This window comes from Mytilus edulis, chromosome 5, assembly GCF_963676685.1.
Source record: "Mytilus edulis chromosome 5, xbMytEdul2.2, whole genome shotgun sequence".
Taxonomy (NCBI): domain Eukaryota; kingdom Metazoa; phylum Mollusca; class Bivalvia; order Mytilida; family Mytilidae; genus Mytilus; species Mytilus edulis.
The window spans coordinates 62124219-62151724 of NC_092348.1; the positions used below are offsets into that span (position 1 = coordinate 62124219).

The window sequence follows — 27506 nt, forward strand, 5'->3', positions numbered from 1 at the left end:
ACATTTCTGAACTGTTAAAGAAAACATGGCTAACCACTTAATGGTGTTTTAAGAGGTCAAAATATCTCATTCCACGTCTATTAAACTGACAACAGTAAATAGTGTCCTAATTTATTTTCTTCATTTTCTTTAAATACGGACAGGAAACATGAAATTAATACATTTCCTTAACGTGCATGTTATTAAAGACCTCTGACACATGTTACGTAAAGGGAAACTTCAGGAAATAATATATAAGTCCCAGAAACCTGTCCATAGTTTCGCATTTGGTTAATACGGACATTACAATGTACAAGAAAATGTATACATACATTTTTATATTTTGCCTTTTACATTTAGTTTCCTCTGCTGTACCGAAAAGTAAAGGTAAGTGTATTTTAGTATTTTACAAGTTTCGGGCTCGTATGCACAAAACTACTTACGTTAAGATTTGTTCCAAAGGGATGATTTTTTTCAACTTGTCCTACATTAGATTAGTATTACGATTGAATATATTAAAAAATGTTACTTTTGTCCATCTGATGAGTTAAGCCTTTTTCAACTGATTTTTATAGTTCGTTCTTATGTTGTACTGTTATACCACTGTCCCAGGTTAGGGGAGGGTTGGGATCCCGCTAACATGTTTAACCCCGCCACTTTATTTATGTATGTGCCTGTCCCAAGTCAGGAGCATGTAATTCAGTGGTTGTCGTTTGTTTATGTGTTACATATTTTATTTTTGTTCATTTTGTTTTTTTTTTTTTTTTTACATAAATATGGCCGTTAGTTTTCTCGTTTGAATTGTTTTACATTGTCTTATCGGGGCCTTTTATAGCTGACTATGCGGTATGAGCTTTGCTCATTGTTGAAGGCCGTACGGTGACCTATAGTTGCTAATGTCTGTGTCATTTTGGTCTTTTGTGGATAGTTGTCTCATTGGCAATCATACCACATCTTCTTTTTTATATTAACTGGTTTTATGCAAATCAATCAGGATTCTGAGGAACTATTGTATAAAAGCATGAAATATTATAGATACATTATTTAGTTGTTAAATGAATAGCAAAGGTACTAGAAATGGGAGAACTTATTAATTTCCAGGTTACATGTTTGTTTTTGTGTTTGCTATCAGTCCGTTTTTACTTTATCAATCATCTGTTAAGAACATTCAGCTGAAAAATTTAAATGTTGCATGCCAAAATAAACAAAGTTTTACGTTCCGTTATTGTATCTTCGATGTGATTGTGCAATATTATGACTTACCAAATCCAAAATTGTAGAAATACACTGAAATACATGTATGTGCGTACTTAGTCGTTTTAAATGTTTAAATTTGCTTCGTTGATTTGCTGTCTGATTGACACATGATTAACTTTTTTTAAGCCACATTTATAAGCATTATGTTTTCTGGGCTGTGCCTCCGTCCGTTCGTTCGTCCGTTCGTTCGTCCGTTCGTTCGTTCATTCGCCCGTGCGTCCGTCCGTCCGTCTGTCCCGTTTTAGGTTAAAGATTTTGGTCGAGGTAGTTTTTGATGAAGTTGAAGTCCGATCATCTTTACACAATTAAAATAAACATGTTCCTTATGATATTATCTTTATAATTTTAATGCCATAAAATTAGAGATTTTATCCCATTTTCACGATCCCCTGAACATAGAAAATGATAGTGTGGATGGGGCATCCGTGTACTTGGGACACATTCTTGTTATTCTTGCATACCTAAAAAATATACATCTACCACATGGAACGTGAAAGGAATTTGTTACAAATAATTCTTAAGTGAAAGTTCGAGAAACTGCTTCAATATTGAATGTAATTGCTTTATACACACAATTTAAAAAATGAACACATTTGAATTATATGTTTTACCCTTTTAATTTAGTTTCATCGGATGTACTGAATAGAAAGGGTAAGTATAGTAATTACACCTTTTATAATTATTAAATTATCTGTAAAAATTGTACCTTTAATGATAAAATCAGCATGACTAACACCAGAGACATATACATGTATACACATGTGTATATAATATGTCTCTGCTATTAAACATGGAATTCAAAAGATCATCTCATATTAACCATACATTTAATATGGCTGTTTGGTCCAGTTAATAAGTATTGTCCATACGGCCCAGCTATATTTACTTCCTATTATAGGGACCAGCTGTATATACGTCCTTTCAAACTGACTGACCATACGGACAAGCTGTACCTACTTCCTGTCATATTGACCAACTATGTATACTAACTGTCATATGGACAAACTGTAGCTACTATACTGTCATATAGACCAACAGAAGCTACTTCCAGTCATACGGACTGTTGATTATTTACCGTAACTTGCTGATTTTGTATTAGCCTTATATTTTTTTGGTCTGCAGTATTCGCCTTCGGTCCTACGGCCGTCGGGACCAATACAGCAGCCCTTGAATCAAAACAAGGGTAATTACATAATCAGAAAGATAGTAACACTACAGTATTGTATACATTTGCATTTCAAAAAAGATAACGTGCATGTATTAAAAAGGAGTCTATATAATGAATATCATTCAGAGACGTTTAAAATTGGGCTAGTAAGTACTGTTTTCTAAATCGCATTATTGTGTTTGTTTTTACGCTCAGTCCCTTTTCTTACCAGGAGAGCATTCAGTTAAAAAGGTTTGCATATTTCAAAAAATCATATAGACGATCATTCCGTTATTACTGATTTGATGTCAATTATAAGTATGTGAAATTACTTCCAGACCCAAAGCTGTAAAAATACACAGAAATACTGGCATTGGTCGTTTTTGTTATTTGTGTCGTTGGGTTCCTTACTCATTGACCTATAATTCATGTTATTTTGTTCATACTGGAATAACATAAAACATATATGCAGCTAATATATTCTTGTAGTAGACAGTAAATGTGATTTGGATATACAAATATGATAATTCGGTCTTCTCACTAGTAGTATAACCTTTGTCAAAGTGTGGGGTCCGTTTCGCTGTGCGGAATGTATGGATGTCCGTTGGTGCTAACGTTAAATTCAATGATTCTTGCAGGGAGAGTGCAACTAGATTTGTATGTTAAATGTCTCTTAGAGGAGTCGTTTGGAGGTCTAAATGTCCAAAACACCATTGTTTTTTTTTGTGGCAATCATATTTTCTCACCTTCACCCAATACCGTCCAAAGTTAATCGAACCCAATGCATCTATTGCAAAAATTGATAGCAGTTTATATATACATGTAGTTTTGAATATGCATAGGCTAATTACGACTAAAGGTTAAGCAAGTAACAAGTCAGTCATCAACTTCCTAGAGGAGTAAACAACGTACTTTAAAAACAACAATGATTCATTGTAAATGATAATCTAAACGTACAAGGAGTTATCTAAAATCATGTGACTTTTTTTATGCAGCAGATCACTATACGTCTATCAAACACAAACCTTTCCAGAAAAAAACTTCTAGACATTTAAAATTTAACATATATAGTGGACAAGTGCAAAATCAAATTAAAAATAAATGTTGGGAAATAGTCGCAAGGCCTGTTCACATACATATATTGTCGGACAGATAAGGGTGCTGACCACAGTACAGGTGTTCCCACGAATTTAAGTCGAATTAAAAAAAAAATGTTTGCTTGTATTTGTTTTGGTCAAAATGTATTGTAATTTGTACAAAATGAATGCTTGGACACAACATAAATATACATATATAATTTACAAAGACACAATTCTGTGATAATATTAAACACCAATTACAAATAAGCCACTCGAAGAATGAAATTAATCATTTCAAAAATGAAGATAATTTGTTTACGTGAACTAATCTTGCTACATTTTATAACAATGACATATGAATTTTATATTGGCAAAATTGATATCATATAAAAACTATCCAACTTAGCATTTTACAGTTTCAGACTTGAAAATATCAGGTGAGATAGGAGTTATCAAGGGCCTACCAGATCGCTTCCCACCTCCTGTAATAGTGGCAGAGCTCTCTAATATGATGTGTAAAGCTTGTTCCGTAATTAAAGACAAGACAAAACAACTGGAATGTAAAAAGAAACATTGCCTGCAACAAACTTCGACATCTAAACTGTCATATGCTGACAAAGCCTTATTAGATCGACAGATAAAAAAATACATAATTGATAATAAAGGGGATCCGAAAAAAGTACCAACGATCCTGCCTATACTAACAGACGCTTTGTGTAAAACATGTTCCACAATGAAGGATGCTAACAAACGAAAAGAATGTAATAAGAAATTTTGTGTGGGGACAGCGGCACCGATTGGACTCTCTCCAAGTCTTACAAAGCAAGGTAAGTAAATTTTTTATCGCTATTTTGTGCATCTTTTTTTGTGATAATTTTCATATCATGCTACTCGCTTGAGATGGAAAATTATCGCTAGAAACTAAGGAGCCACGTGGCGTTGCTAATGAAATTGGCATGAAATTGACAACATCGTCATAGGTAAAAAAGCGATAAACAGATTATCATTGGTCATCTCAACTCGATTGCTTTTCTCACTTTCGCTGTAACCGGCTCAAGCGAGAAAATCAATCTCGTTGAGATAACCAACGATAATCTATAAGTACAGACTAGAAGATTACAGACAACAAGCATAACTTCTCATTCTATCCTATTTTCAAAACAATTAAACGGGCTGTTTATTCACAATTTCATACTACAGTGACCTTTTTATCGTTAGATAGCAATAACAAACAACAGGCTCTGAAGAGCCTTAATCGCTCACCTTCTATATTTTCGCTAAAATCTTTCATCAATGGTTATTTTTGCTTTTCAATATATATTAAAGAGTGGCTTAAACATTCCATTTAAATGTTCATTGTAACTGGCATATTTTCGTCAAAAGCAAATAAATGCATTTACCGGTTAGATTTTGACCAATTGAACAATTTTGCACCATGCCATATTTGCTCTAAAGAACTGCATTTGACCTCTATGTAGATATGTTTAGCTATGGCGGCCATGTTTATCGATGAATCAAAACTTCGGAATCCGATACAATTTATAAACTAGATACCCTAAGGAACATTTATTAAAGTTTGAAGGTATTTGATCCAGTAGTTTCAGAGGAGAAGTTTTTGAAATAGTTTACGACGACAGACGACGGACAACGACAGACGGCAAGTTATGGCATGAGCTCACATGGGGACATTCGGGCCCCGGTGAGCAAATAAGTATAAGCGGACGTCAAATGTAAACTTTTGAAAGTTAAAATTAAAAAAATAGTGCAATACAAATTTATGGGATTATTAAGAATTAGATCGATGTCATTTGGAAAGATAAAATGTACTAAGAAAACAGGTCTTTCTCAGTATTTGTTCAAATATACAGTCGATTTAACATGTTTATACCTTCTTGTTTTATTAGTTATTCGTTTATTTTGCACCTGTGGTATGAAAACAAATATTTAAACCATGATGATTAAGAGATTATCATGTCAAACGCTCAGATTCTTCTGTTGCAACATATCTTTAATGGGATACATTGACCTTGTGTTTTACCAACTTTCATTATTTGTTGCCATACAAGCTTTTCAACCACCTGGTCCGAAACCATACATTGTAGTTGTCGTCCCTTGATTTTCGACTATAGTTCAAGACAAAACTGTCTTTTATTTTTTCCACACACGAGAAATTACTGGAAATAATCAGTAAAATAACCCGTGATAAATAAGTACATGTACATATTAAGGGCTTCTTTTCATCAATCTTTAAAAGAATGAAACATTGTTTGTTAAATACTTGCTTTCAGTAACTTATTGACATATTTTATCAGTTTTTTGTTGTTGCACGGCAATTGTACGGCTATCACCTGTTTATATTTGTCTGTAGCATACGCTTGATTACAATCAGTTATCTTCTATTGTTGCTTACTTTACATGTTTAACTTCTTAACGATTTACTGGTAGAGTTATTGATGTTAGTATTGACATCTTCACTGCATGAAACCATATATTTAATTTGTAATTATACCCTAAATAAACTACAGATAAATTCCCATTTTAAATGTATACTTTAAGTTTATTTATCATTTAAATTTCACATTTAATTGTGGTTTAATTTAAATTTAAGCTACTAATTAAATTGCTACATTTAATTGTGGTTTAAATCAACCTTTATGGTAGCTTAAATTTAATGTTTAAGTAAGTTTAAATGAATTTATATTTGCATAAAAATTCTTAATTTAAGCAAGAATACATCAATTTAATCTTCGTTTTACTTAAAATTTATGTGCATTTAAGCAAATATAAATACTTATTTTCAAAATTTATTTTAATTTAATCTTCACTATACTAGACATTTAAGAAAATTTAAGCAAACATTATATAGATATTTTGAAAGTTTAATTTTGAATAATCTTCACTATACTAGACATTTAAGAAAATTTAATCAAACGTTTATTATATAGATATTTTGAAAGTTTAATTTTAAATAATCTTCACTATACAAGACATTTAAGAAAATTTAATCAACCATTATATAGATATTTCAAAAGTTTAATTTTCAATAATCTTCATTTTACTAGACATTTAAGACTGAATTTAAGAAAGTTTATTTTAATTCATATTTACAAAATAAATGAATTTAAGCAAATATTAAATTGCTATTTTACAATTTCAGCTGCATTTAATCTTCACTTTGTCCAACATTTAAGTCTTCCTTTAGGAATAAATGTTCAGTTGAACAACAACTTGGACTTTGCTCATTGTTGAAGGCCGTATGGGGACTAAAGAAGTTAATTTCTGTGTCATTTGGTCTCTTGTGAAGAGTTGTCTCATTGGCAACCAAACCACATCTTTTTTTTTCATATTATCTGAAATTTGAATAAAAGTAGGATTCAAGAAGAAAATACTGAATTTTAATATTGAAGCCGCTTTTCTTTTAAATCAGGATTAAATGTTTGATCTATTTGTGTTTGATTTGCTTAAGTTTCTATGTATAATGTATATAATATAGATACTATATATATATATATATGGGTTTGAATCCATAAAATGTATATACTTTTTCATTCAAGCAGGTGAGTTACTTTGCCTGCTTAATATTCTGTTGAAATCCACATTATGTTTTGTCAGCTTGTCAGGGGACAAAGACGTCATGCTGTTGTACATTTACCATCAGCGGTTCTTTCAGAAAGGGGTGTAGATTGTAGTTCGTTTAGTTGATTCATAATAATTATATAAGAGTCTGGAAGTCACCTCTGTATGTTTATCATTCTCTTGTGTAAGTTTGGCGTTTATGTCACCTTTTTAATCATTTCTGCATGTGTCAACAAAAGGCAGGGCCGTAACTAGCCTCTATTAATAGTGAGGCAAAACATATTCGCGGAGCGTAGCGAGGCGAGAAAAAATTGGCGAGGGATCTGGGGGCCGCTCAAGGCCCCCAGAAGCTCTGAGAAGAATAACGCAAAATCATGCATTCTGAGCGTTCCACGGACTCTTTCTTACATTGAAACGCAAATAATTTTTAGCTATTTTTTCGACAATATTCTGGTCTCAAAGCGAAAACATAGATTTAATGTAATTTAAGATTTTAGGTTTTAGGGACAACACCGATATGTAGGATAAAGTAAAAATCTTATTTCTCATAATCAGTAATACCGGGTCTGTCTGTCTGCTCGTGTCTTGTGCTGACTTTGGGGATTTGTTATGACTAGATTTAAATAAAGTAACAGTGCAGTATTATACTTTAAGTACTAGTACTGCTTAAGTCGACACTAGAGACCATCTTGACCTTCTTTTACGGTATTTATAATTATTGAAGTCTAAGACCCTCCAGCAACTATCAAGATGAAGAACAGGAATAAAACTTTAACCATTGATCATTTGTATTATTTCTATGCATTGACCTTGTATGCGATTAGGTCCCGTGCAAGTTTACTCCATATTCCTTTATTTTCTGTCTAAACACGACTTAATGCAAGTTTAACCCTTCAATGTAAAAGGTCATATGGCAGTACATTGTTTTTTCAAACGATTTGATACCGGGAAATTGGTGGTCTTTCTTTAATTTAAACCATGTCAGCTATGTAGTTTTATCCACAGGAGCTGATACAGATAATTTTTTTTAATTTTTAACCGGATTTTTGTGACAAAAATGTCGGTTATTGATTTGGGGATGTACGGCGGGCGGGCGGTCGGGCGGGCGGTCGGTCGGGCGGGCGGGCGGGAATCAAATGTTGTCCGTGCATTAACTCATGAACCGTTCAACCAAAGCTTTTAAAATTTTAATATGTTGTTACTGACAACTAAATGAAGGTCAAGTTCAATAATGGCGATTTTGACTTTTACCGTTCAGGAGTTATGGTTCTTGAAAGATTGAAAAATGGAGTTTCCAGTCGTGTCCGTGCATTTACGCATGAACTGTTCTACCTAAGCTTTCCAAATTTTAATATGCTGTTACTGATGACAAAATGGAGATCAAGTCCAATAATGGCGATTTTGACTTTTACCGTTCAGGAGTTATGGTTCTTGAAAGATTGAAAAATGGAGTTTCCAGTCGTGTCCGTGCATTTACGCATGAACTGTTCTACCTAAGCTTCCCAAATTTTAATATGTTGTTACTGATGACAAAATGGAGGTCAAGTTTAATAATGACGATTTTGACTTTTACCGTTCAGGAGTTATGGTTCTTGAAAGATTGAAAAATGGTGTTTCCAGTCGTGTTCGTGCATTTACGCATGAACTGTTTTACCAAAGCTTCCCAAATTTTAATATGTTGTTACTGATGACAAAATAGAGGTCAAGTTCAATAATGACGATTTTGACTTTTACCGTTCAGGAGTTATGGTTCTTGAAAGATTGAAAAATGGTGTTCCCAGTCGTGTCCGTGCATTTTCTCATGAACCATTCAACCAAAGCTTTTGAAATTTTTATATGTTGTTACTGATGGCAAATTAGATGTCAAGTTCAATAATGACGATTTTGACTTTTACCGTTCAGGAGTTATGGTTCTTGAAAGATTGTGAAATGGCGTTTCCATTCACGTTGTTGCATTTACTCATGAACCATTCAACCAAAGCTTTTGAAATTTTTATATGTTGTTACTGATGGCAAATTAGAGGTCAAGTTCAATAATGACGATTTTGACTTTTACCGTTCAGGAGTTATGGTTCTTGAAAGATTGTGAAATGGCGTTTCCATTCACGTTGTTGCATTTACTCATGAACCATTCAATCTAAGCTTTTCAAATTTTAAGATGTTGATACTGATGACAAAATGGAGGTCAAATTTGATATTGACGATTTTCACTTTCACCATTCATCAGTAATGGTTCTTGTGATATTGCCAGGACACAAATAAATATTAATAAATCCGGTTTGCTGTCGTTGTGACAGCCTCTTGTTTTGTTGTTGATTAAAATACTAAATTTTCTTTCTTTGTTTTTTCTTTTTTTTTTTGAAATTTCCAGCATGAGGCATTTGCCTCATTTGCCTCAATGTAGTTACGGCCCTGTATTTAAGGGATAAGTAATTTGTTGATTTGAGATTACCATTTTTTCTAATTTTCAAACCAACATTTTCATCACCGAAGATTAATACTGCCAAGTTTGAAGATGATAATTGAGGTTATTGCAGAGGGTTTCATCGAAAGTTGTGGTATAATTTACGAGACACCGCAAAACTATCCACTAGATAACTTTTATGTGTGCGACAAACTTTTATAACTCCTCATCGGGAACTAATTCCAATGAGAAGGTGTTCCATAATTGGAATTTAATACGTAATATATAAGAAGAAGAAGATATGAAATATCTGTTTTAACCTATTGCACCTTTTGCTGTGTAAAATTGTATATAATTTCATATATTTTTGTTTTTTCCTTGAAAAAGAATTTTATAAAAAAATCAGTTGAATAACCCTTTTCGTGCCTTACACAAAACGTTCCGCATACTTGCTTAGATAAGCACGGGCTTCTGGAATTGCGGGAATATCAGTTAGACTTGATTTTTCGACAGCGATGAACGTATATTGGCGGCGGATAACGTTTAAAACGAAAACAATGTTGCATGAATTAGCTTTTCTGGATTTTGAAGTTTTTTTTATTTAATCTAAACTTTAAAAATGTTTTATATTTTGAATATTTATTAAATTTCTGAGAATTAAGATCAATCGTTCCACGTTTTGGATTGTACCATAAGCTTTTAAAGTCGTTCATTTAAAGAGATTTTAAAATGATCACGATTATAATTACATGTTGACAATAGGTAATTTATACAAACAGTTTAGATTCATTTAGAGTAGCCTGACGCCGTAGCTATATATAGCCTATCTTATTCACGGCCGACACTCGGCTAACCGAGAGATGGTCGGTTAATCTATATTGAGTATGCGGCTATATGGGCGATTGGTCTGTTAATCGGGTTGGTTATACGTCTGTTAAGAGTAAAACGCTTAATTTAATGTTAAACTCTATTAAATATACAGAATTTTGGCATGTTATAAGAACCAAATAAAAAAAAAGAAAAGTGTCTGACAAAATGATATCTATCATAGAACATTTTGCACTTGTAAAAACATTTCTTAGTCTGCGCAGTTTTCAGTAAAACTAAAAGGCGTCGCGCAAGTATGTCGTATTTATGCTTATACGCATAGCAATTTTTTTAATAAAAGGCGAAACAAACAAATTTAGATATCATTTAAATGACAAAAAGTAGTACTGTGGTTCTAAAAAATAAATTGACATTAGTAAATATTTCATAATTGTAAAATAACGTGAATAATACCACGTTTTAGTGAAAATTATGGGAATAAAGTCTGTTAATGGGTTGGACAATTGAAATTGCGTTAGTTAAGAGTTGTTTAGCCACGACAATAATTTTGCTACCTTTATATTGTCCCCTTGAAAAATTTAAGAATGAGATGTTCCTGAGTAAACAAAAATGACAATACGGTGCCACAGTATCCTAGAAAGAGCATTTTTATTTTGACTTTTTTTGCATTTTATTGAAGGGTGTGTCACTTCAATATAGCGGGATATGGATTGGCCTCTGGAATATTCATGACTTTTTTATTGACGTTTTCAATCAGCCTTAATTTTTGTGACTGTTCGAAATAGCACGTTCTCAATTCCGACTGAAAGTGTCTTTCTCATACAACACTGGGTACATATAACGTGTTCTCGTTCACATATGAACATGATATGTGTCACTGGACGTTAAACCTTAATTCGTCAGCATCCTCCAATTGGTTCTTTTCTTCTATTACTTAATCATATGTTGTATACAAATCACTCTAAAGACGTAAACGGAAAGGAGCGAATGCAGCTACATTTGGTTATTTTAAGTTTTAAATCATTTTGTTCCGTTTAGTTCCTTTCTACATAAGTGCAGAGGAGAACTACAGCTGTCTATGGTGGCCGGTGAAGTCCATTTCGCGTTTTCGCGATTTCGCCTTTCATATTCTATAGGGCGAAATCGCGAAAAGGCGAAATCGCCAAGTCGAAAACGCGAAAAAGCGAAGTCGAAAACGAGAAATCGGTTTCGCGTTTTCGCGTTTTCGCGTTTTCGACTTCGCAATTTCGCGTTTCCGCCAGATAGAATATGTAAGGCTAAAACGCTAAAACGCAAAATGGCATTAACCTGCCACCATAGTTGTCCGCATGTAAACTTCTAGAATTTGTCACCAACATAAGTACACGCAATCCGTTACTGTTTCAACAGCCATCGGTGTTTCATGTGTGTATTATTATTTTTCTCTCGTTTTTAGCAATGTATCAAATTCTACTGTCTTTATATATTATTCTATATTCTGCGTTTCCATCCAGATTTTCGTGTATACCATGAGGGTCCGGATTGGGGGTATTGTTTATTTCTGTATTCTTTAAATTGTTATGTCATTTTTTTCTACATTTTATTTATCTTACTCATTATTCTTTCTTTATTTTTCATATTTTGTCATCCCAATATATTTTACTTACTAATGTTTGGTTACATTACGACGTTTATCTCTGATTTATATACTGGTTACCAATGTAGATGACAAATTTGTGTCATTCATGACAATTAAACAGAATCAACATGGCTAGAGGTATAGGGGGAGGGTTGAGATCTCATAAACATGTTTAACCCCGCCGCATTTTTGCGCCTGTCCCAAGTCAGGAGCCTCTGGCCCTTGTATTTTTTAATTTTAGTTTCTTGTGTACAATTCGGAAATTAGTATGGCGTTCATTATCACTGAACTAGTATATATTTGTTTAGGGGCCAGCTGAAGGACGCCTCCGGGTGCGGGAATGTCTCGCTACATTGAAAACCTGTTAGTGACCTTCTGCTGTTGTTTTTTCTATGGTCGGTTGTTGTCTCTTTGATACATTCCCCATTTCCATTCTCAATTTTATGATATATCTGATCATTCTTGGATGAAATTAATATTTAATTTACTTTAATATTACACTTTTTTAAACAATTTTTATCAATTTTCAATTTCATGTGTTGTTTCCGTATATGTTATGTTTCATTGTTCATGTGTTGTTTTCGTATATTTTAGCCGCTCGTCTTGAGCCTACTCATTTGATCCGATAACAGCCCATATACATGTAGCAATAAAATTATACTTTTATTGCCATTCATAACTCTTAACAGACCAATTAACAGACCGTGTTTCATACATCCGACCCATTAACAGACCAGGTTTTAAATAAAAATTGATAACTGTCATCAAAATACAGATTTTCGTGTAGATTTTTCACACAATGATATCAATATGGTTAACAAACATAATGCCTTTCTTATTTCGATGTTCAAAATATTGAGTGCAAGCAAACTTAACCAATGTGTCATTTTGTGTACATTTTATGCGTGTAAAATGTGTATAAATTTATTGATGAGTAACCCGCCTTTTCATTTTATAGATCGTACATCGAAGCTAGAAAAATAATAATTACACTATTGAATTCAGTACATTGAATTGTTTTGTTAGACATGAATACTTTTTATGATGAAAATATATTAAGAAAATTATACAATGAAACATGCTGAACTTTCAATGATTTTCTCGATAACACCTGATTAACAGACTTTAGCCAACCCGATTAACAGACCAACCGCCGATATAGCCGCATACTCAATACAGATTAACCGACCAATCTCTCGGTTAGCCGAGTGTCGGCCGTGTTATTTTCACAGTCCAATATTATTTTTATAACTTAAGTAACCTCGTTAAGTCTACGTGTCAGCAGTGTTTAACACATATGGTTCAATTGCCGGATTTTGAAAGGGCGATCCAGCAAGCCAACATTTTGAATAATAATTTATAACTTTGAATATTTTTAACAGTACTCCCTGTTCAATTCCCCTTAAACAAACGCCTTAGCAATTTTAAAACCTATACAGGCAGCTGTACCGTGGAGCCTATGAGGATACAATATAAGTACCGTATACATTTCAGTAATTCAAGTTCAACTTATGTTTTCCAGTATATTTATATATAAATAATAATCGGAACAAACTTATATATTTTTTATTTTTTGCATTTGTTCTTTTTGAGGAGGCACGTGTCGATGCATGTACATGTGTAATTGTTGTTGTAGTCAATTGAACTGTCACATAGGCCTAGGTTTTTGTAATCTTCCATTTGCACTAAATACTTTTATGTTTTATAATTGATTTGACCATTTTACGTTAAAAATTCCAGGTGCAAGCATTTTCCCAAAATACTTCCCAGGAGAAGCTGTTGTGGCAGAACTGACAAATATTTTGTGTCAGGCATGTTCAAAATTAACGGACGCTAAAAAGAAACTTGAATGCGAGAAGAAATTCTGCCTGCAAAAGTCTATACCGACTGGAATGTCAAAGGCTGACAAAGCGAAAATTGATGCAAATGTGAAGAAATACCTCCTTGCCAGAAAGATTGATATAAATAATCCAGAAAAAGTCATTCCAATATTGACTGATGCCTTGTGTAAAGTATGCTCAGAGTTACCGGACCCGAAAAAACGAAAAGAGTGTATTGCGAAAAATTGTTTAAGATCCTCAAAATTAAGTGTTCAGAACCAAACAATTAAAAAACCTGCTTCTCATACAGATAGTTTGAAGTCGACACACAAGTGAGATCTCATTGAAATCATAGATAGCACCTATTTGACATTGACTCCATAAGGACTAGTATAAAGCCATAAAACAGAGTGAAACTATGTTATCGTGTTGAAAGAATTAAAATTTTTCTGTTAATCTTTGTTTTTTGTTTTTCTCCCTCCTATAAGGGAAATTGTAAGTTGCAAAACGTTTCACATTTCACTGACCGCTGTTGTTCACTACTAGTCTAAGAGGAAATGCGTCTCATCTGTAGTCAGTACTGACAAAGTTTGTATCATATATATAAGAAGATGTGGAAGAAGTGCCAATGAGACAACTCTCCATCAAAGTCACAATTTGTAAAAGTAAACCGTTATAGGTCAAAGCACGGCCTTTACATGGAACCTTTCTTACATTGTATATTTAATTTTTGGTATTTGAGCGTTCCAGAAAAGCTCTTTGGACACATTCAATCTTTCATGTCCTTTTGTTATTTTTTATGTGTCAAACTTGTTAGTAACTTGAACTGATGAAAAATCAATGAGTGTTGAGTGAGATCTAACCTATACGACAAAAAGATGATTTCAACTTACATATTTCAATGTTGCAACATTCCTGTATTTGAGCTCATATCTCCCACTCGATACTATGTTCTAAGGTTTGCGTTTCCTATTGACTGTGTTTGATTTCTTTAACACAGGGTTGCTGCTACTCACAAGGAAACCATACAAAACAAGGGTTCTAGTTAGTAAAATTGAAGTCATCCCTTCGAAATTACACGAGTTGGGGGAACTTTATGTAATATCTGTTTCATAGATGACGACACATATGTTCTTATCGTTGTAACCACAATCCTGTCCTTTTTTCCCAAATGGGACCGACTAAATAAGACTTATCAACGGGGTTGTACTTACATTGTTAACACGACGATTGGTACCTTTTGGGCAGGGGCATCAGAAAACACACCAGGTTTTGATAGGGTTTTTGTTGCTGGTTTTTATTAGTTTTCTATGTTGTGTTTTGTATTCATTTGTTAATCTTTTGTGTTTTTTTCTTTTTCCCACGGTGTTGTAAGTTTATTGGCGAATAAAGACTTTAAATGTCTTCTAAGCCCCAATTGGTCATACATGTAATTAGTCTTGTAAAACAATGTAAATTCCTGACTCCCAATTGTTATAGATTTAGCTCTTGCTCTAGCGTTCTCAATGACAATAAAAAAAGGAAACTGCTTAAGACACAACACATGTATATAAATCGTTAGTTTCATTGCTATATTTTACAGGAAGATTAATAAATAAACATGTCGCGGTGGGTGGATCTATAAATGATATTTTTTGGACTTTGATTTGTTACGACCATGATGACTAAAAATTAACAATAAATGAAATAAAAACGTAACAAGCAAACACTTTTAAGATACTTTCAAAGTTTAATATTGAATCCAATAAGGAATATGAAAAACAATATCTAATTTTTATTGGTTATACCACCAGAGTCTTATTTAGTGCAAAAGAAAAAGTTATCATTGTTTTTTTTGTTAATGTTTTTCCGTTTTATGGTTAATTGTTAATTCTGGTTATTTATTATTTTTTGTTATTCTACTTAAAATGTAGTGAAAACAATATTTCTTTATTTTCACGCGTTCGACGCGCTTTTTGTAGTATACTTTCATCAGGAACATATTCATACAGTCGAATATATGATTGCTGATTTATAAGAACCGTAACAAACTATACAAACAAAAGGACAAAAAAATAAAATACAATCAAATCCATCCACGCACGGTAAACTTTTTTCTGGGGGGAGGAATTATCACCTCAGTTGCGTAATAAAATAAATTTATGAAAAGAAAATGTTCGTATTTAAGAATATTACTAGTGAGCGAATGATAGTGCTGGGTGGCAACCAATTTCAGGCGTTCAAAGTTCTCTTATACATGTCAGCACTTTTTGTGCTGACATGAATTGTCATGGATATGGTTATATTTATAAACTTACTCTTTACAATTTTAGAAATTTTGAAAAAACTAAGGCTTTTCTATCTCAGGCATAGATTTCCTTAGCTGTATTTGGCAAAACTTTTAGGAATTTTGGTTCTCAATGCCCTTCAACTTCATAATTTATTTGGCCTTTTTAACTTTTTTGGATTCAACGTCACTGATGAGTCTTTTGAAGACGAAACGCGCGTTTGGCGTAGATACTAAATTTAGTCCTGGTATCTATGATGAGTATGAGTTTATTAATTAATATGTAAATTCATCAGGTACGCTTAAATAATAGCTAAATACATCTCAAATATTCCAAATAATGTTTTTACTGATACTGCAAATTAGCATTTTTGTTTTCCTAAATTCTCTCCTCAACATACGTTTTAATTGTTGCACACCTGTTAAATCTTCCCAAATTCGTCCAATGCGTGTCGTATGTCAGGTGATTTTAATTTGATGGTTTTGTTTTGCAGTCTTTCTTGTTTACTTACAGATTGTTGTTTTTTGTATTAATTATACCAGATTGATTTTTAAAATTCTAGAATTTGAGAGGAAATTTATTAAAATACACCATTTTTTCTCTTATTTGGTGGTTCATTCTCTTCGAGTGTCCTTGATGAGTCTTGCGAAGGAGAAACGCGCATTTGGCGTAAAATAAAAAGCCTAGTATCTTTGATGAGTTTGCAAAAAATAACGTTGACAACAAAGCAGTTTTGAGATGTCTAGTAAAGTATTATAATTATAAATCTACTTGTATTTCACGATATTTTCTTTCAATAATAACAATTCTTTCATCAATAACAATTCTTTCATCAATAACAATTCTTCGTTAAAATTATTCATATTACAGTATTACGATGAATCAGTTTGGTAGAGAAAAAAAAACAACGAATACTGGTAATCCATTCATGGCACACAATAATTACTTGCACTGTAAAACACCAAACACAATGCAAAGGAACATTACTTTATTGTTTTTCTTTATTTGAAGGGACAGTGAGGCCATCAACACGTTGTAAAACAAACAACAAACTACAAGCATAGACGACCCTTAGCACCAGTTTGATCGGAATTCTTTGCAAAATGATTCGGAAAGATTTTGTAAAAAGAAACACTATCAAATAAGGCCCGGTCAATACAGAGCATGTCCATACTGGAAGGAAGAAGATTCACCTCACAATGATTAGTTCCTATTAATATTAAAAGACCTTCAAACAAAAACGGATGTTGAGATCCTTGACACAGAAGACTTGTGATAATATATTACGTGTTAGCGAATGATTATCAAAAAGCATTCAGGAGTGGTTGTTACCTATTCTCCGTATTAGATATAGATATCTATGTATACGGAAGGTTAATATAATTATCCAATACACATTATTATAACTTGGCTAGATCATCAACATTATGTACTAGTATGTATGCTGGTATCACCATGATACATTTAATGAGTTTATGTACCCTTCTGTAGCCATTTTTGTACGAATTTTTCAAACCTCAATTGTATCAAAACTTAAGATATAATAAATAATAGAGATAGGCCATTTAGTACATGTTCCAAGGGGAAACTTGATGTAAAGCACTATTTTTTACTGTTTCATTGCATTTGATAGAAAAAGAGCTAGGACTTTGTGGCAAATAAATTAAGATTTTTATAGAAAATCCATAGCTTTTAATACAGAGATTTTTGTTATAAAATTTGAAACATAAATTACTCACTTGATTGTCTATGATGTGCTAGTGTTTATTTTTTACAAAAAGTTCTAAGTAACCTGTAAATTCCAAAACACCTCGTGCTGAGTCACTAAAGTCGAGCGCACCCTAAAAGGTGTACTTGATTTTGGCCATATTTATACTTGTCTTAACCAATAACTACATTTATAAACTTGTTTTAAGGAAATCAATGCTAGCACTGCATGCAATAATCCTATATCTATCAGTCATCAAATTGCCAAATATGAGAGTACAAGGATAAAGGCTGTGGATTTTCTATAAAAATCTTGATTTATTTGCCACAAAGTCCTCTTTTTCTATTAAATGCAATGGAACAGTAAAATATAATGCTTTGCATCAAGTTTCCCCTTGGAATATGTACAAAATGGCTTATCTCTATTATTAATTATATCTGTAGTTTTGATACAATTGAAGTTTGAAAAGTTCGTACAAAAATGGCTACAGAAGGGTACATAAACCTTAATGTTTAATTGTCTCTATTTCTTCATTTTCAATTCAAAATTTCAAATTATTGGATATTCGTCCTCTTGTAAGAACCATCACTTCGGTTTTCCTAACATTGATTCTTAATTTCCAATTATTACAATACTATTACTGTGAAAAATATTTTATAAGTAACTGTAAATCTGAACTTGATTCAGCAAGTAATATAGTATCATCGGCATATAATGATACACACAACTTTAGGTAGATATTAAATTCATTTTCAATCTCTAATGTTACAGATTGTACACCACTTATGTTTACATTTTCTTAATACTGCTGTAAATCGTTCAAATATAGAGGGAATAACAGAGTAGAACGATTTTCCCCTTGTCTAACACCAGTTTCACTAGCACAATACTTGATTTAACATCATCATTTTTAACAACTCTGAGAAACTTTCCTTTTACATTGTTCAAAAGGAGTTTATATAATAAAGAATTACGGTGTTCAAAATCAAACGCCTTTTCAAAATCTACAAAAGCGCAAAAAAGCTTTTTCTTTTTAACCCCGAGAAGTTCTAAAAGTGCATATAAAGAAAAAAATATGATCTGTGGTAGAGTAGCCATGTCGGAATCCGGCTTGATTTGAGACGAGTATCCGTTTAAACCAGTTTTAATATAGGAAGATGTGGTGTGAGTGCCAATGAGACAACTCTCCATCCAAATAACAATTTTACAAATTAAAGTAAACCATTATAGGTCAATGTACGGCCTTCAACACGAAACCTTGGCTTACACCGAACAACAAACTATCAGGGGCCTAAAATTACTAGTGTAAAACCATTCAAACGGGAAAACCAACGGTCTAATCTATATAAAATAAAAAAAAAAAAAAGAAACGAAAAACACGTATAAATTACATAAACAAACGACAACTACTGTACTTATCAATGTGTTGGATTCTAAGACAAATGAAGGCTACTGTACACTGTTTTTATAAAACGAATGATTGAAAGGTTATGATGAATGCGCCTTTGTAAGAAAAAGTAGAAGTTATATATAAATTTGATTGAACTTGACAGATTTCCGCGAGAAATGCATAACAAGTTTCTAAAGCTAGTCAATATATTACAGTCCCGAGAGTTAGAGAGAAATTTACATCCTTCAAACTATAGATATGATTATGTAAGATATTTCTTCTTATAAGCTGTGAAAATAAAAATCATGTTAAGGAAAGACTGCTTCTCATATCAAATTTGAAAGTATCCAATATAAATGTTTGTCCAGATATTATATAATTGTGTGTGACATTTCCACAGCATGAATTAGCACAATTATAGCAGACATGTATTTTAAAGATCAAATATTGTTTAAATTCTCCAACATGGTCCAGTTTATTAAGTCATTAAATGTATCATGGTGATACCAGCATACTAACTAGTACATAATGTTGATGATCTATCCAAGTTTTGATAATGTGTATTGGATAATTATATTAACCTTCCGTATAAATAGATGTCTATATTTAATACGGAGAATAGGTAACAACCACTCCTGAATGCTATTTGATAATCATTCGCTAACACAAAATATATTATCACAAGTCTTCTGTGTCAAGGATGTCAACAACCGTTTTTGTTTGAAGGTCTTTTAATATTAATATGTATTACTCATTGTGAGGTGAATCTTCTTCCTTCCAGTATGGACATGCTCTTTATTGACCGGGCGTTATTTGATAGTGTTTCTTCTTACAAAATCTTTCCGAATCATTTTGCAAAGAATTCCGATCAAACCGGTGCTAAGGGTCGTCTATACTTGTAGTTTTTTGTTTGTTTTACAACGTGTTGATGGCCTCACTGTCCCATCAAATGAAGAAAAACAATAAAGTAATGTTCCTTTGCATTATTGTGGGTGTTTTACAGTGCAAGTAATTATTGTGTGCCATGAATGGATTACCAGTATTCGTTGTTTTTTCTCTACTAAACTGATTCATCGTAATACTGTAATATGAATAATTTTAACGAAGAATTGTTTTTGATGAAAGAATTGTTATTATTGAAAGAAAATATCGTGATATACAAGTAGATTTATAATTATAATACTTTACTAGACATCTCAAAACTGCTTTGTTGTCAACGTTATTTTTGCAAACTCATCAAAGAAACTAGGCTTTTAATTTTACGCCAAATGCAAGACTCATCAAGGACACTCGAAGAGAATGAACCACCAAATAAGATTCATTATAAATAGAAAAAATGGTGTATTTTGATAAATTTTCTCTCAAATTCTAGAATTTTAGAATTCAATCTGGTATAATTTATACAAATTTTCAAAATTTATCTTTTATTTTGATTTAAGATATTAATTGACAGTGCTCCGTAAGCCTTTGAAGGCTGGCTGATTGACTTTTAATGTATGTAAAAATCTTATTTCTTCAAATGACGAATAATTCGTGACATACGGCAACTATTTGTATGTGTGGCAATATCAACTGGCAACGTCTACACAGCAGAAGCAGAAGTTCATATAATCATAATCATATATGTTAATAATGTGAATCAATTACATTCAAATATGATTCGGTTAACATGTAGCTGACGAAAACAATGGTATATTCAAATATGCCAGATATGGCATCTTCGACATTATATTTAGCTTTAATTGCATTAGAAAAATTACGTTTGGTAACAGTCCCACATGAGAACTTTAAGGGGGCGACAACGTTTTAACAAGGTAGAAGATGGGACATATTTTTCTAATATACACTCCTGTCATTGTAATCAACTAAAGTCGAACCGTCAATATGCATGCTCAAAGACATATCCAATTTTTATTTTTTTACAAAAATATAATTCACTATGTGGATACAATAAGTTTAAGAAGGCTTTAAAATAGAATTAACACCAGATATAGTGAATGGTAAATTAATGTTTTACAATGAATGAAAACAAACCAAAACAAAAAAGTATAATTATTTGAAGCTGTTTTAATGGAATTCATATTTTTTTAAATATGTTGTGACTGCTTGTGAAAGCAAACTCGTTGATGATATGTTTAACGATGGGTTATTTTTTAAAAGAAAGTAGCTTATACTTATTTATGGTTGTAATTATATTACTACGTTCAAACACATCAGTCGAGCAGAATTAGTCAGGTTAGAATTTTACTTACACAATTTGTTTCGGTATCATCGGAAATAAGATGTAACAATACTTTAAAAATTGCACGTGTTTTTCTTGATTTACCTTCATAGTCCAATATTTTAAAACCAAAGGAGGTTACAATAGAACTAATTAAAAAGGCGTATTGACCAAAAAGAACAGTAGATTAACAGTAACATTAGTTTCAAAGACAAATAAAATCTGATCTACACTGTATTTCCTGAAATGAATGATTGAAACGATTATGAAGTTGGGGATGTTCTCTTTTGGAAGTATTGAAATTAGACTTAAATGGATTGACGGAACTGGGGAGATTTCAACATAATAAAGTACTAAAGCTTGTAAATGCATTACAGTTGGAGACTTATCCCTATAATGTTGTATCTATGATATTAGATACATGTATCTTAACGCAAAGAAATCTCGCGGTTGCTTATTTTTCCTCTTCTAATTTACTGCCAAACTTTAAATCGTATGAAGGAAAGACTGTACAGTTGCTAATACAAATATGACAGTATTCAGTGCAACATTTTGTCCGGAAATGATATCATTGTGTGTGGCATTTTCACATCATTCAGTTTCACAATTATAGCAGACAAAGTGTAACCAGCTGTCCACGTATTGAGGATATCATAGAAAACTAAAGAATAAGCAACACGAACCTACCACAAACTAGAGTTGATCTTGATAATAGTTTTCTATGTTGTGTTATGTGTACTATTGTTTGTCTGTTTGTCTTTTTCAGTTGTAAAGTAGGTTAGCTGATTTGTGTTTTGTATTTCATTGATTACGAGTGAATATTCGACAATCATCTTCTTAAATTGGATCTTTTGTTTTTTGATTTGGATTGTTTCAGATTTAGTCACAGTTATTTAATTTAAGATTGGCTGGCATTTGTTCACTGTTGACGACCTGTGTGTCCTGTAGATGTAGTTGTTTCAATTGTTGTGCTTTGTATATGATGGATATTTGTAATATTGGTAATCATACCACACCACCTTTGTTTATGTTTGTTAAAACAAACTTTTGTAATAGAAATACTTACAGACCTGACTAAAATATTGTTTTCTTGTTAATGGTGGACATTATCAATTCTTAACAATACAACTTTAAAGAATGTGTGTCGTGATTGCAAAAGATACATGCATTACTTGATGGTTAAATTTAGAGTCGTTATGATAGTTAAACGTTAAGATTGATCACAAGAAGAACAGAGTCTGGCATTGTGCTTGTCTTTGTTTGTATGTGTTTTGCTTTATATAACTTATAGTGATTAAGATAATAACACACTACTGTACCCCAATTGTTAATATTTGTTGTATTATGTCTGATTGTTTTGCTGAAACATTTGTGTCATCAAGATTGAATATTATGTGACTATAATAAAAGTGAATGGTTTGTTTAGCCTATACAACTAGGTTTAATACGCCGTTATCTACATAAGGAGGAGATAACTCTACCACCAAGTTAGGAATATGACACTTGCTTTCCATTCATTTGCAGTGTTTAAGTTTTGACTTGGTTTTGTTCTTATTTTACGATTCACTGTTATTGCTGTACAGTTATAGTTTTAAAAGGTTATCAAATATCAAACTGCTGCTTAAGTATTGAATGATTGCCTTAGTAAGTTTATTTGAACAACAAGGTTGTTTTTGACAAAATTGAAACACGAACAACAGTAATACCAGCTGAAACACTTGTTAAAATCTTATTAAAAAAATAAATAAACAAAGTATCTTTAATGATTCACTTTTCCACAGGCAATGTCGACGATGCATGGTGTTCATTATACTCACAGCTATTCTGACCTAATGCATTTTTCCTCCTTACTCGAAATTTTTTTTCATTTATAGAGTTTATAAATGAAACCATACTGAAAATAGAGTGAAATTCGCACATAAGTGGACAAATAGTTCATTTTTGGAATAGTAAAAATAGTTTTGTATTTTTGAATTGAATCTAGGCTTTAATGGCAAATATTTCAATGGTGTCAATACTATGTAACTCATGTACACAAGACCATTTCAAATTTTTACTAGTTACATTTGTGAGACTTAAAATTAAAATTGTCGAATAAATATTTCGAGATAAATACTTTTGTAAAAGGTTTACAATTTGATGCACACACATTTATCTATATATTTTTTTTCAAGAGAAGGTCTACGCAGTGTATAATGATTAATTGTTAGAAGTTCATACGGTGTTATACCTTTTGTTAATCAAAGATTGTAAAATAGCACTGAGGAGAGATTGTCACATATTTTCTGTTTCCAATATAGATATGTATGACTACTAGAGGTTAATATAATTATCAAATACATGATTTGTTATAATTTTCACTTGAATAGGTCATTGATATTATGTGTTTATGCTGGTTTTACCTTGATATGTTTCATGACTAAATGAGCCAGACCATGTTGGAGTACTTAGTAAGTACAAATGTATGATCTTTCAAATGCATGTACATGTATTACAATATCCTCGTCGTATATAATTGTGATAATGAATGTTGTGAAAATGCCACACACAATGATATTATTTCCAGACAAAATGTTGCATTGGATACTGTCATATTTGATATTAGCAACTGCACAATCTTTCCTTCATACGAATTAAAGTTTGGCAGTTAATTAGAAGAGGAAAAATAAACAACCGCGAGATTTCTTTGCGTTAAGATACATGTATCTAATATCATAGATGCAACATTATAGGGATAAGTCTCCAACTGTAATGCATTTACAAGCTTTAGTACTTTATTATGTTAAAATCTCCCCAGCTCCGTAAATTAATTTTCGTCTAATTTCAATTCTTCCAAAAGAGAACACCTCACTTCATAATCGTTTCAATCATTCATTTCAGGAAATACAGTGTAGGTCCGATTTTATTTGTCTTTGAAACCGATAGACGGTTAGTCATCAAGTATGGTTTCGAAAGATACACGAGCAAACGTGAACATTGTTTTAGTGAGAATACCTGTAAAACTAAAATCACAAAAATAGTAAATACCAAGAAAAATGAAAGAAATGGAGTGTCCTTATCAATTGTCAAATCTAAAGCTCATTACATACTTGTCAACCTAATTTAATAAACAACCTGTCAAAGTAGTACTGATATATGGTTTTATGTGGCTAATTACGAGTGAATATTTGACCAAACATCATCTTAGAAATCAAGAAATACTTGTACCTATACAGGAGTATGACTATTGTTTTTCATTTGTTTACCTTATTTGAGCTTTGATTTTGCCATATTAAAAAGAATTTTTCGTTGTGAATTTTACTTAGGAGTCTGTTTGTGATTTTTTATTTTTATTGTTGTCATGGTTTTAGCATCGAGAAGGGACTTTCTCTTCTTCTCTGTAACAAATATAGATAAATACTATTAGGTATACGGAAGGTTAATATTATTATCAAAATTAATGCACATTTTTGTTATAATTACACCTTATGTAAGAATCCTGGATTTTGATTGGTTGATAGACAGTGTATTTTTCACCAATTTTATGTTATCAAATGAATATCGTTCATTTTGTAACGCCACCGGGATATTTGCAAAGAGGATATGCCTTTTTTACTCGCTCTGCCGTGTTATTTGCCAAACATTACTCTATGCGGCTGGACCCTTCTAACGTCATGATTATCAATGCGTTTTTAAAAGTTAACATTCGGTGTAATTAAACAGATATAGCATGTTTTTGAGGGGTATTTGCGAAAAATACCAGTCTTGAGAACACATTTTTATTATAATTATCACTTTGCTAAGTCATTGGCATACAGTTTGATTGCTGATTTCACCTTGATATATTTCAAGATTAATTAAATCTGACCATGTTGGATATTGAAATCGTTGTAATAATATCCCGAATAAGTGTATAGCTGGTTACATTGTGTCTGCTTTAATCATGATAATTGTGCTAATTAATGCTGTGAAAATGTCACACGCAATGATAAAGCTCCTATACAAAATATTGTATTTGATACTGTCAAATATGATTTCAGCAACCTTTTTCCCTTAACAGGATTTATAGTTTTGCAATTTATTAGAAAAAAATAAAGGACCAACCGTGAGACTTCTTTGCGTTGATATATCTAATATCAAATATACAACATTAAGGATATAAATTTCTCCTTAAGTTTCAAATTGTAAAACATTAATAAGCTTTAGATATTTGTTATGCATTTCCTGAGAAAATCTCCCAAGATCCACCAATTATATTTCAGTATAAGATCAATAGTTCTAAGAAAACAACCTCCAAACGTCATAAAAGTTTGCATCATTCTTTTAGGGAAATGAAGTGTAAATCCGATTGTATTTGTCATGAAAACCGATAGTCTATCCAATCTGGTTTCGAAGAATATAGACGTGCAAACATGAATATGTTTTAGTGAGAGTAGTTGTAAAATAAAATTGCACACATACCGAACTTAGAGGGGAAAAAAGGAAAGTCATTTATCTATTGCATGCTTGCAGATAAGAATAGGAAAAACATGGGGTCACCGAACTTGTTTTCTTGCTACAAATGAAAATAGGTAAATTAACAAAAGTTTCTATAATAAAACTACGTTATCTGAGTAATCTCCACTACAAAACTATCAAACCAATGATTTAAATATTGTATGTTTGCCATATTTTACATATTTTAGCAACAAGGTTGTTTTGGAAAATAATTTAAACACGAACATCAATAATACTAAATATTTTTTTAAATGTAAATCTAGTTTCAGATTTAAACGCTAAGGCATCTTTCATGGCTTACATTTGCTTTCAGGTAAAGTTGACTTTTAAAATTAGTTCAGTTTTACTGTTAATTTACTGTTCTTTTTGGTCAACACGCCTTTTTAATTAATTCTATTGTAACCTCCAAAACAACCTTGTTGTTAAAATATGTAGAATATTTACGGAAGGTTAATATAATTATCCAATACACATTATCAAAACTTGGATAGATCATCAACATTATTTACTAGTTAGTATGCTGGTATCACCATGATACATTTAATGACTTAATAAACTGGACCATGTTGGAGAATTTAAACAATATTTGATCTTTTAAATACATGTCTGCTATAATAGTGCTAATAAATGCTGTGGAAATGTCACACACAATTATATAATATCTGGACAAACATTTATATTGGATACTTTCAAATTTGATATGAGAAGCAGTCTTTCCTTAACATGATTTTTATTTTCACAGCTTCTAAGAAGAAATATCTTACATAATCATATCTATTATAGTTTGAAGGATGTAAATTTCTCTCTAACTCTCGGGACTGTAATATATTGACTAGCTTTAGAAACTTGTTATGCATTTCTCGCGGAAATCTGTCAAGTTCAATCAAATTTATATATAACTTCTTTTTTTTCTTACAAAAGGAACATCCATCATAATCTTTCAATCATTCGTTTTATAAAAACAGTGTACAGTAGCCTTTATTTGTCTTAGAATCCAACACATGGATAAGTACAGTAGTTGTCGTTTGTTTATGTAATTTATACGTGTTTCTCGTTTCTCGTTTTTTTAATTTTATATAGATTAGACCGTTGGTTTTCCCGTTTGAATGGTTTTACACTAGTAATTTTGGACCCCTGTTGCTTGTTGTTCGGTGTGAGCCAAGGTTTCGTGTTGAAGGCCGTACATTGACCTATTATGGTTTACTTTTTAAAAGTTGTTATTTGGATGGAGAGTTGTCTCATTGGCACTCACACCACATCTTGCTATATCAAAACCGGTTTAAACGGATACTCGTCTCAAATCAAGCCGGATTCCGACATGGCTACTCTACCACAGATCATATGTTTTCTTTATATACACTTTTTGAACTTCTCAGGGTTAAAAAGAAAAAGCTTTTTTTGCGCTTTTGTAGATTTTGAAAAGGCGTTTGATTTTGTACACCGTAATTCTTTATTATATTAACCCCTTTTGAACAATGTAAAAGGAAAGTTTCTCAGAGTTGATAAAAATATGTTAGACAAGGGGAAAATCGTTCTCCTCTGTTATTCCCTCTATATTTGAACGATTTACAGCAGTATTAAGAAAATGTTAACATAAGTGGTGTACAATCTGTAACATTAGATATTGAAAATGAATTTAATATCTACCTAAAATTGTTTGTATTATTATATGCCGATGATACTATATTACTTGCTGAATCAAGTTCAAATTTACAGTTACTTTTAAAATATTTTTT

The 27506-nt window shown here is 32.0% G+C and overlaps 1 protein-coding gene across 1 annotated transcript; it reads left to right on the forward strand.

The window, feature by feature from the left end:
* The first annotated feature begins 245 nt into the window (after positions 1-245).
* LOC139524154 (uncharacterized) lies at positions 246-14164 on the forward strand. Its single transcript, XM_071318763.1, has 4 exons — positions 246-366; positions 1861-1887; positions 3879-4289; positions 13629-14164. Exons 1-4 carry the CDS (start codon positions 288-290, stop codon positions 14042-14044), a joined length of 933 nt encoding a protein of 310 aa, XP_071174864.1. The 5' UTR covers positions 246-287; the 3' UTR covers positions 14045-14164.
* Positions 14165-27506: the final 13342 nt, after the last annotated feature.

What these genes read in the sequence shown, in the direction of transcription:
- LOC139524154 (XM_071318763.1), top strand. Translation starts at nt 288, where the DNA reads ATGTACAAGAAAATGTATACATACATTTTTATATTTTGCCTTTTACAT. An exon ending in TGCTGTACCGAAAAGTAAAG is followed by an intron (nt 367 to 1,860) that starts GTAAGTGTATTT and finishes CTTTTAATTTAG; the next exon opens with TTTCATCGGATGTACTGAAT. An exon ending in GGATGTACTGAATAGAAAGG is followed by an intron (nt 1,888 to 3,878) that starts GTAAGTATAGTA and finishes AGCATTTTACAG; the next exon opens with TTTCAGACTTGAAAATATCA.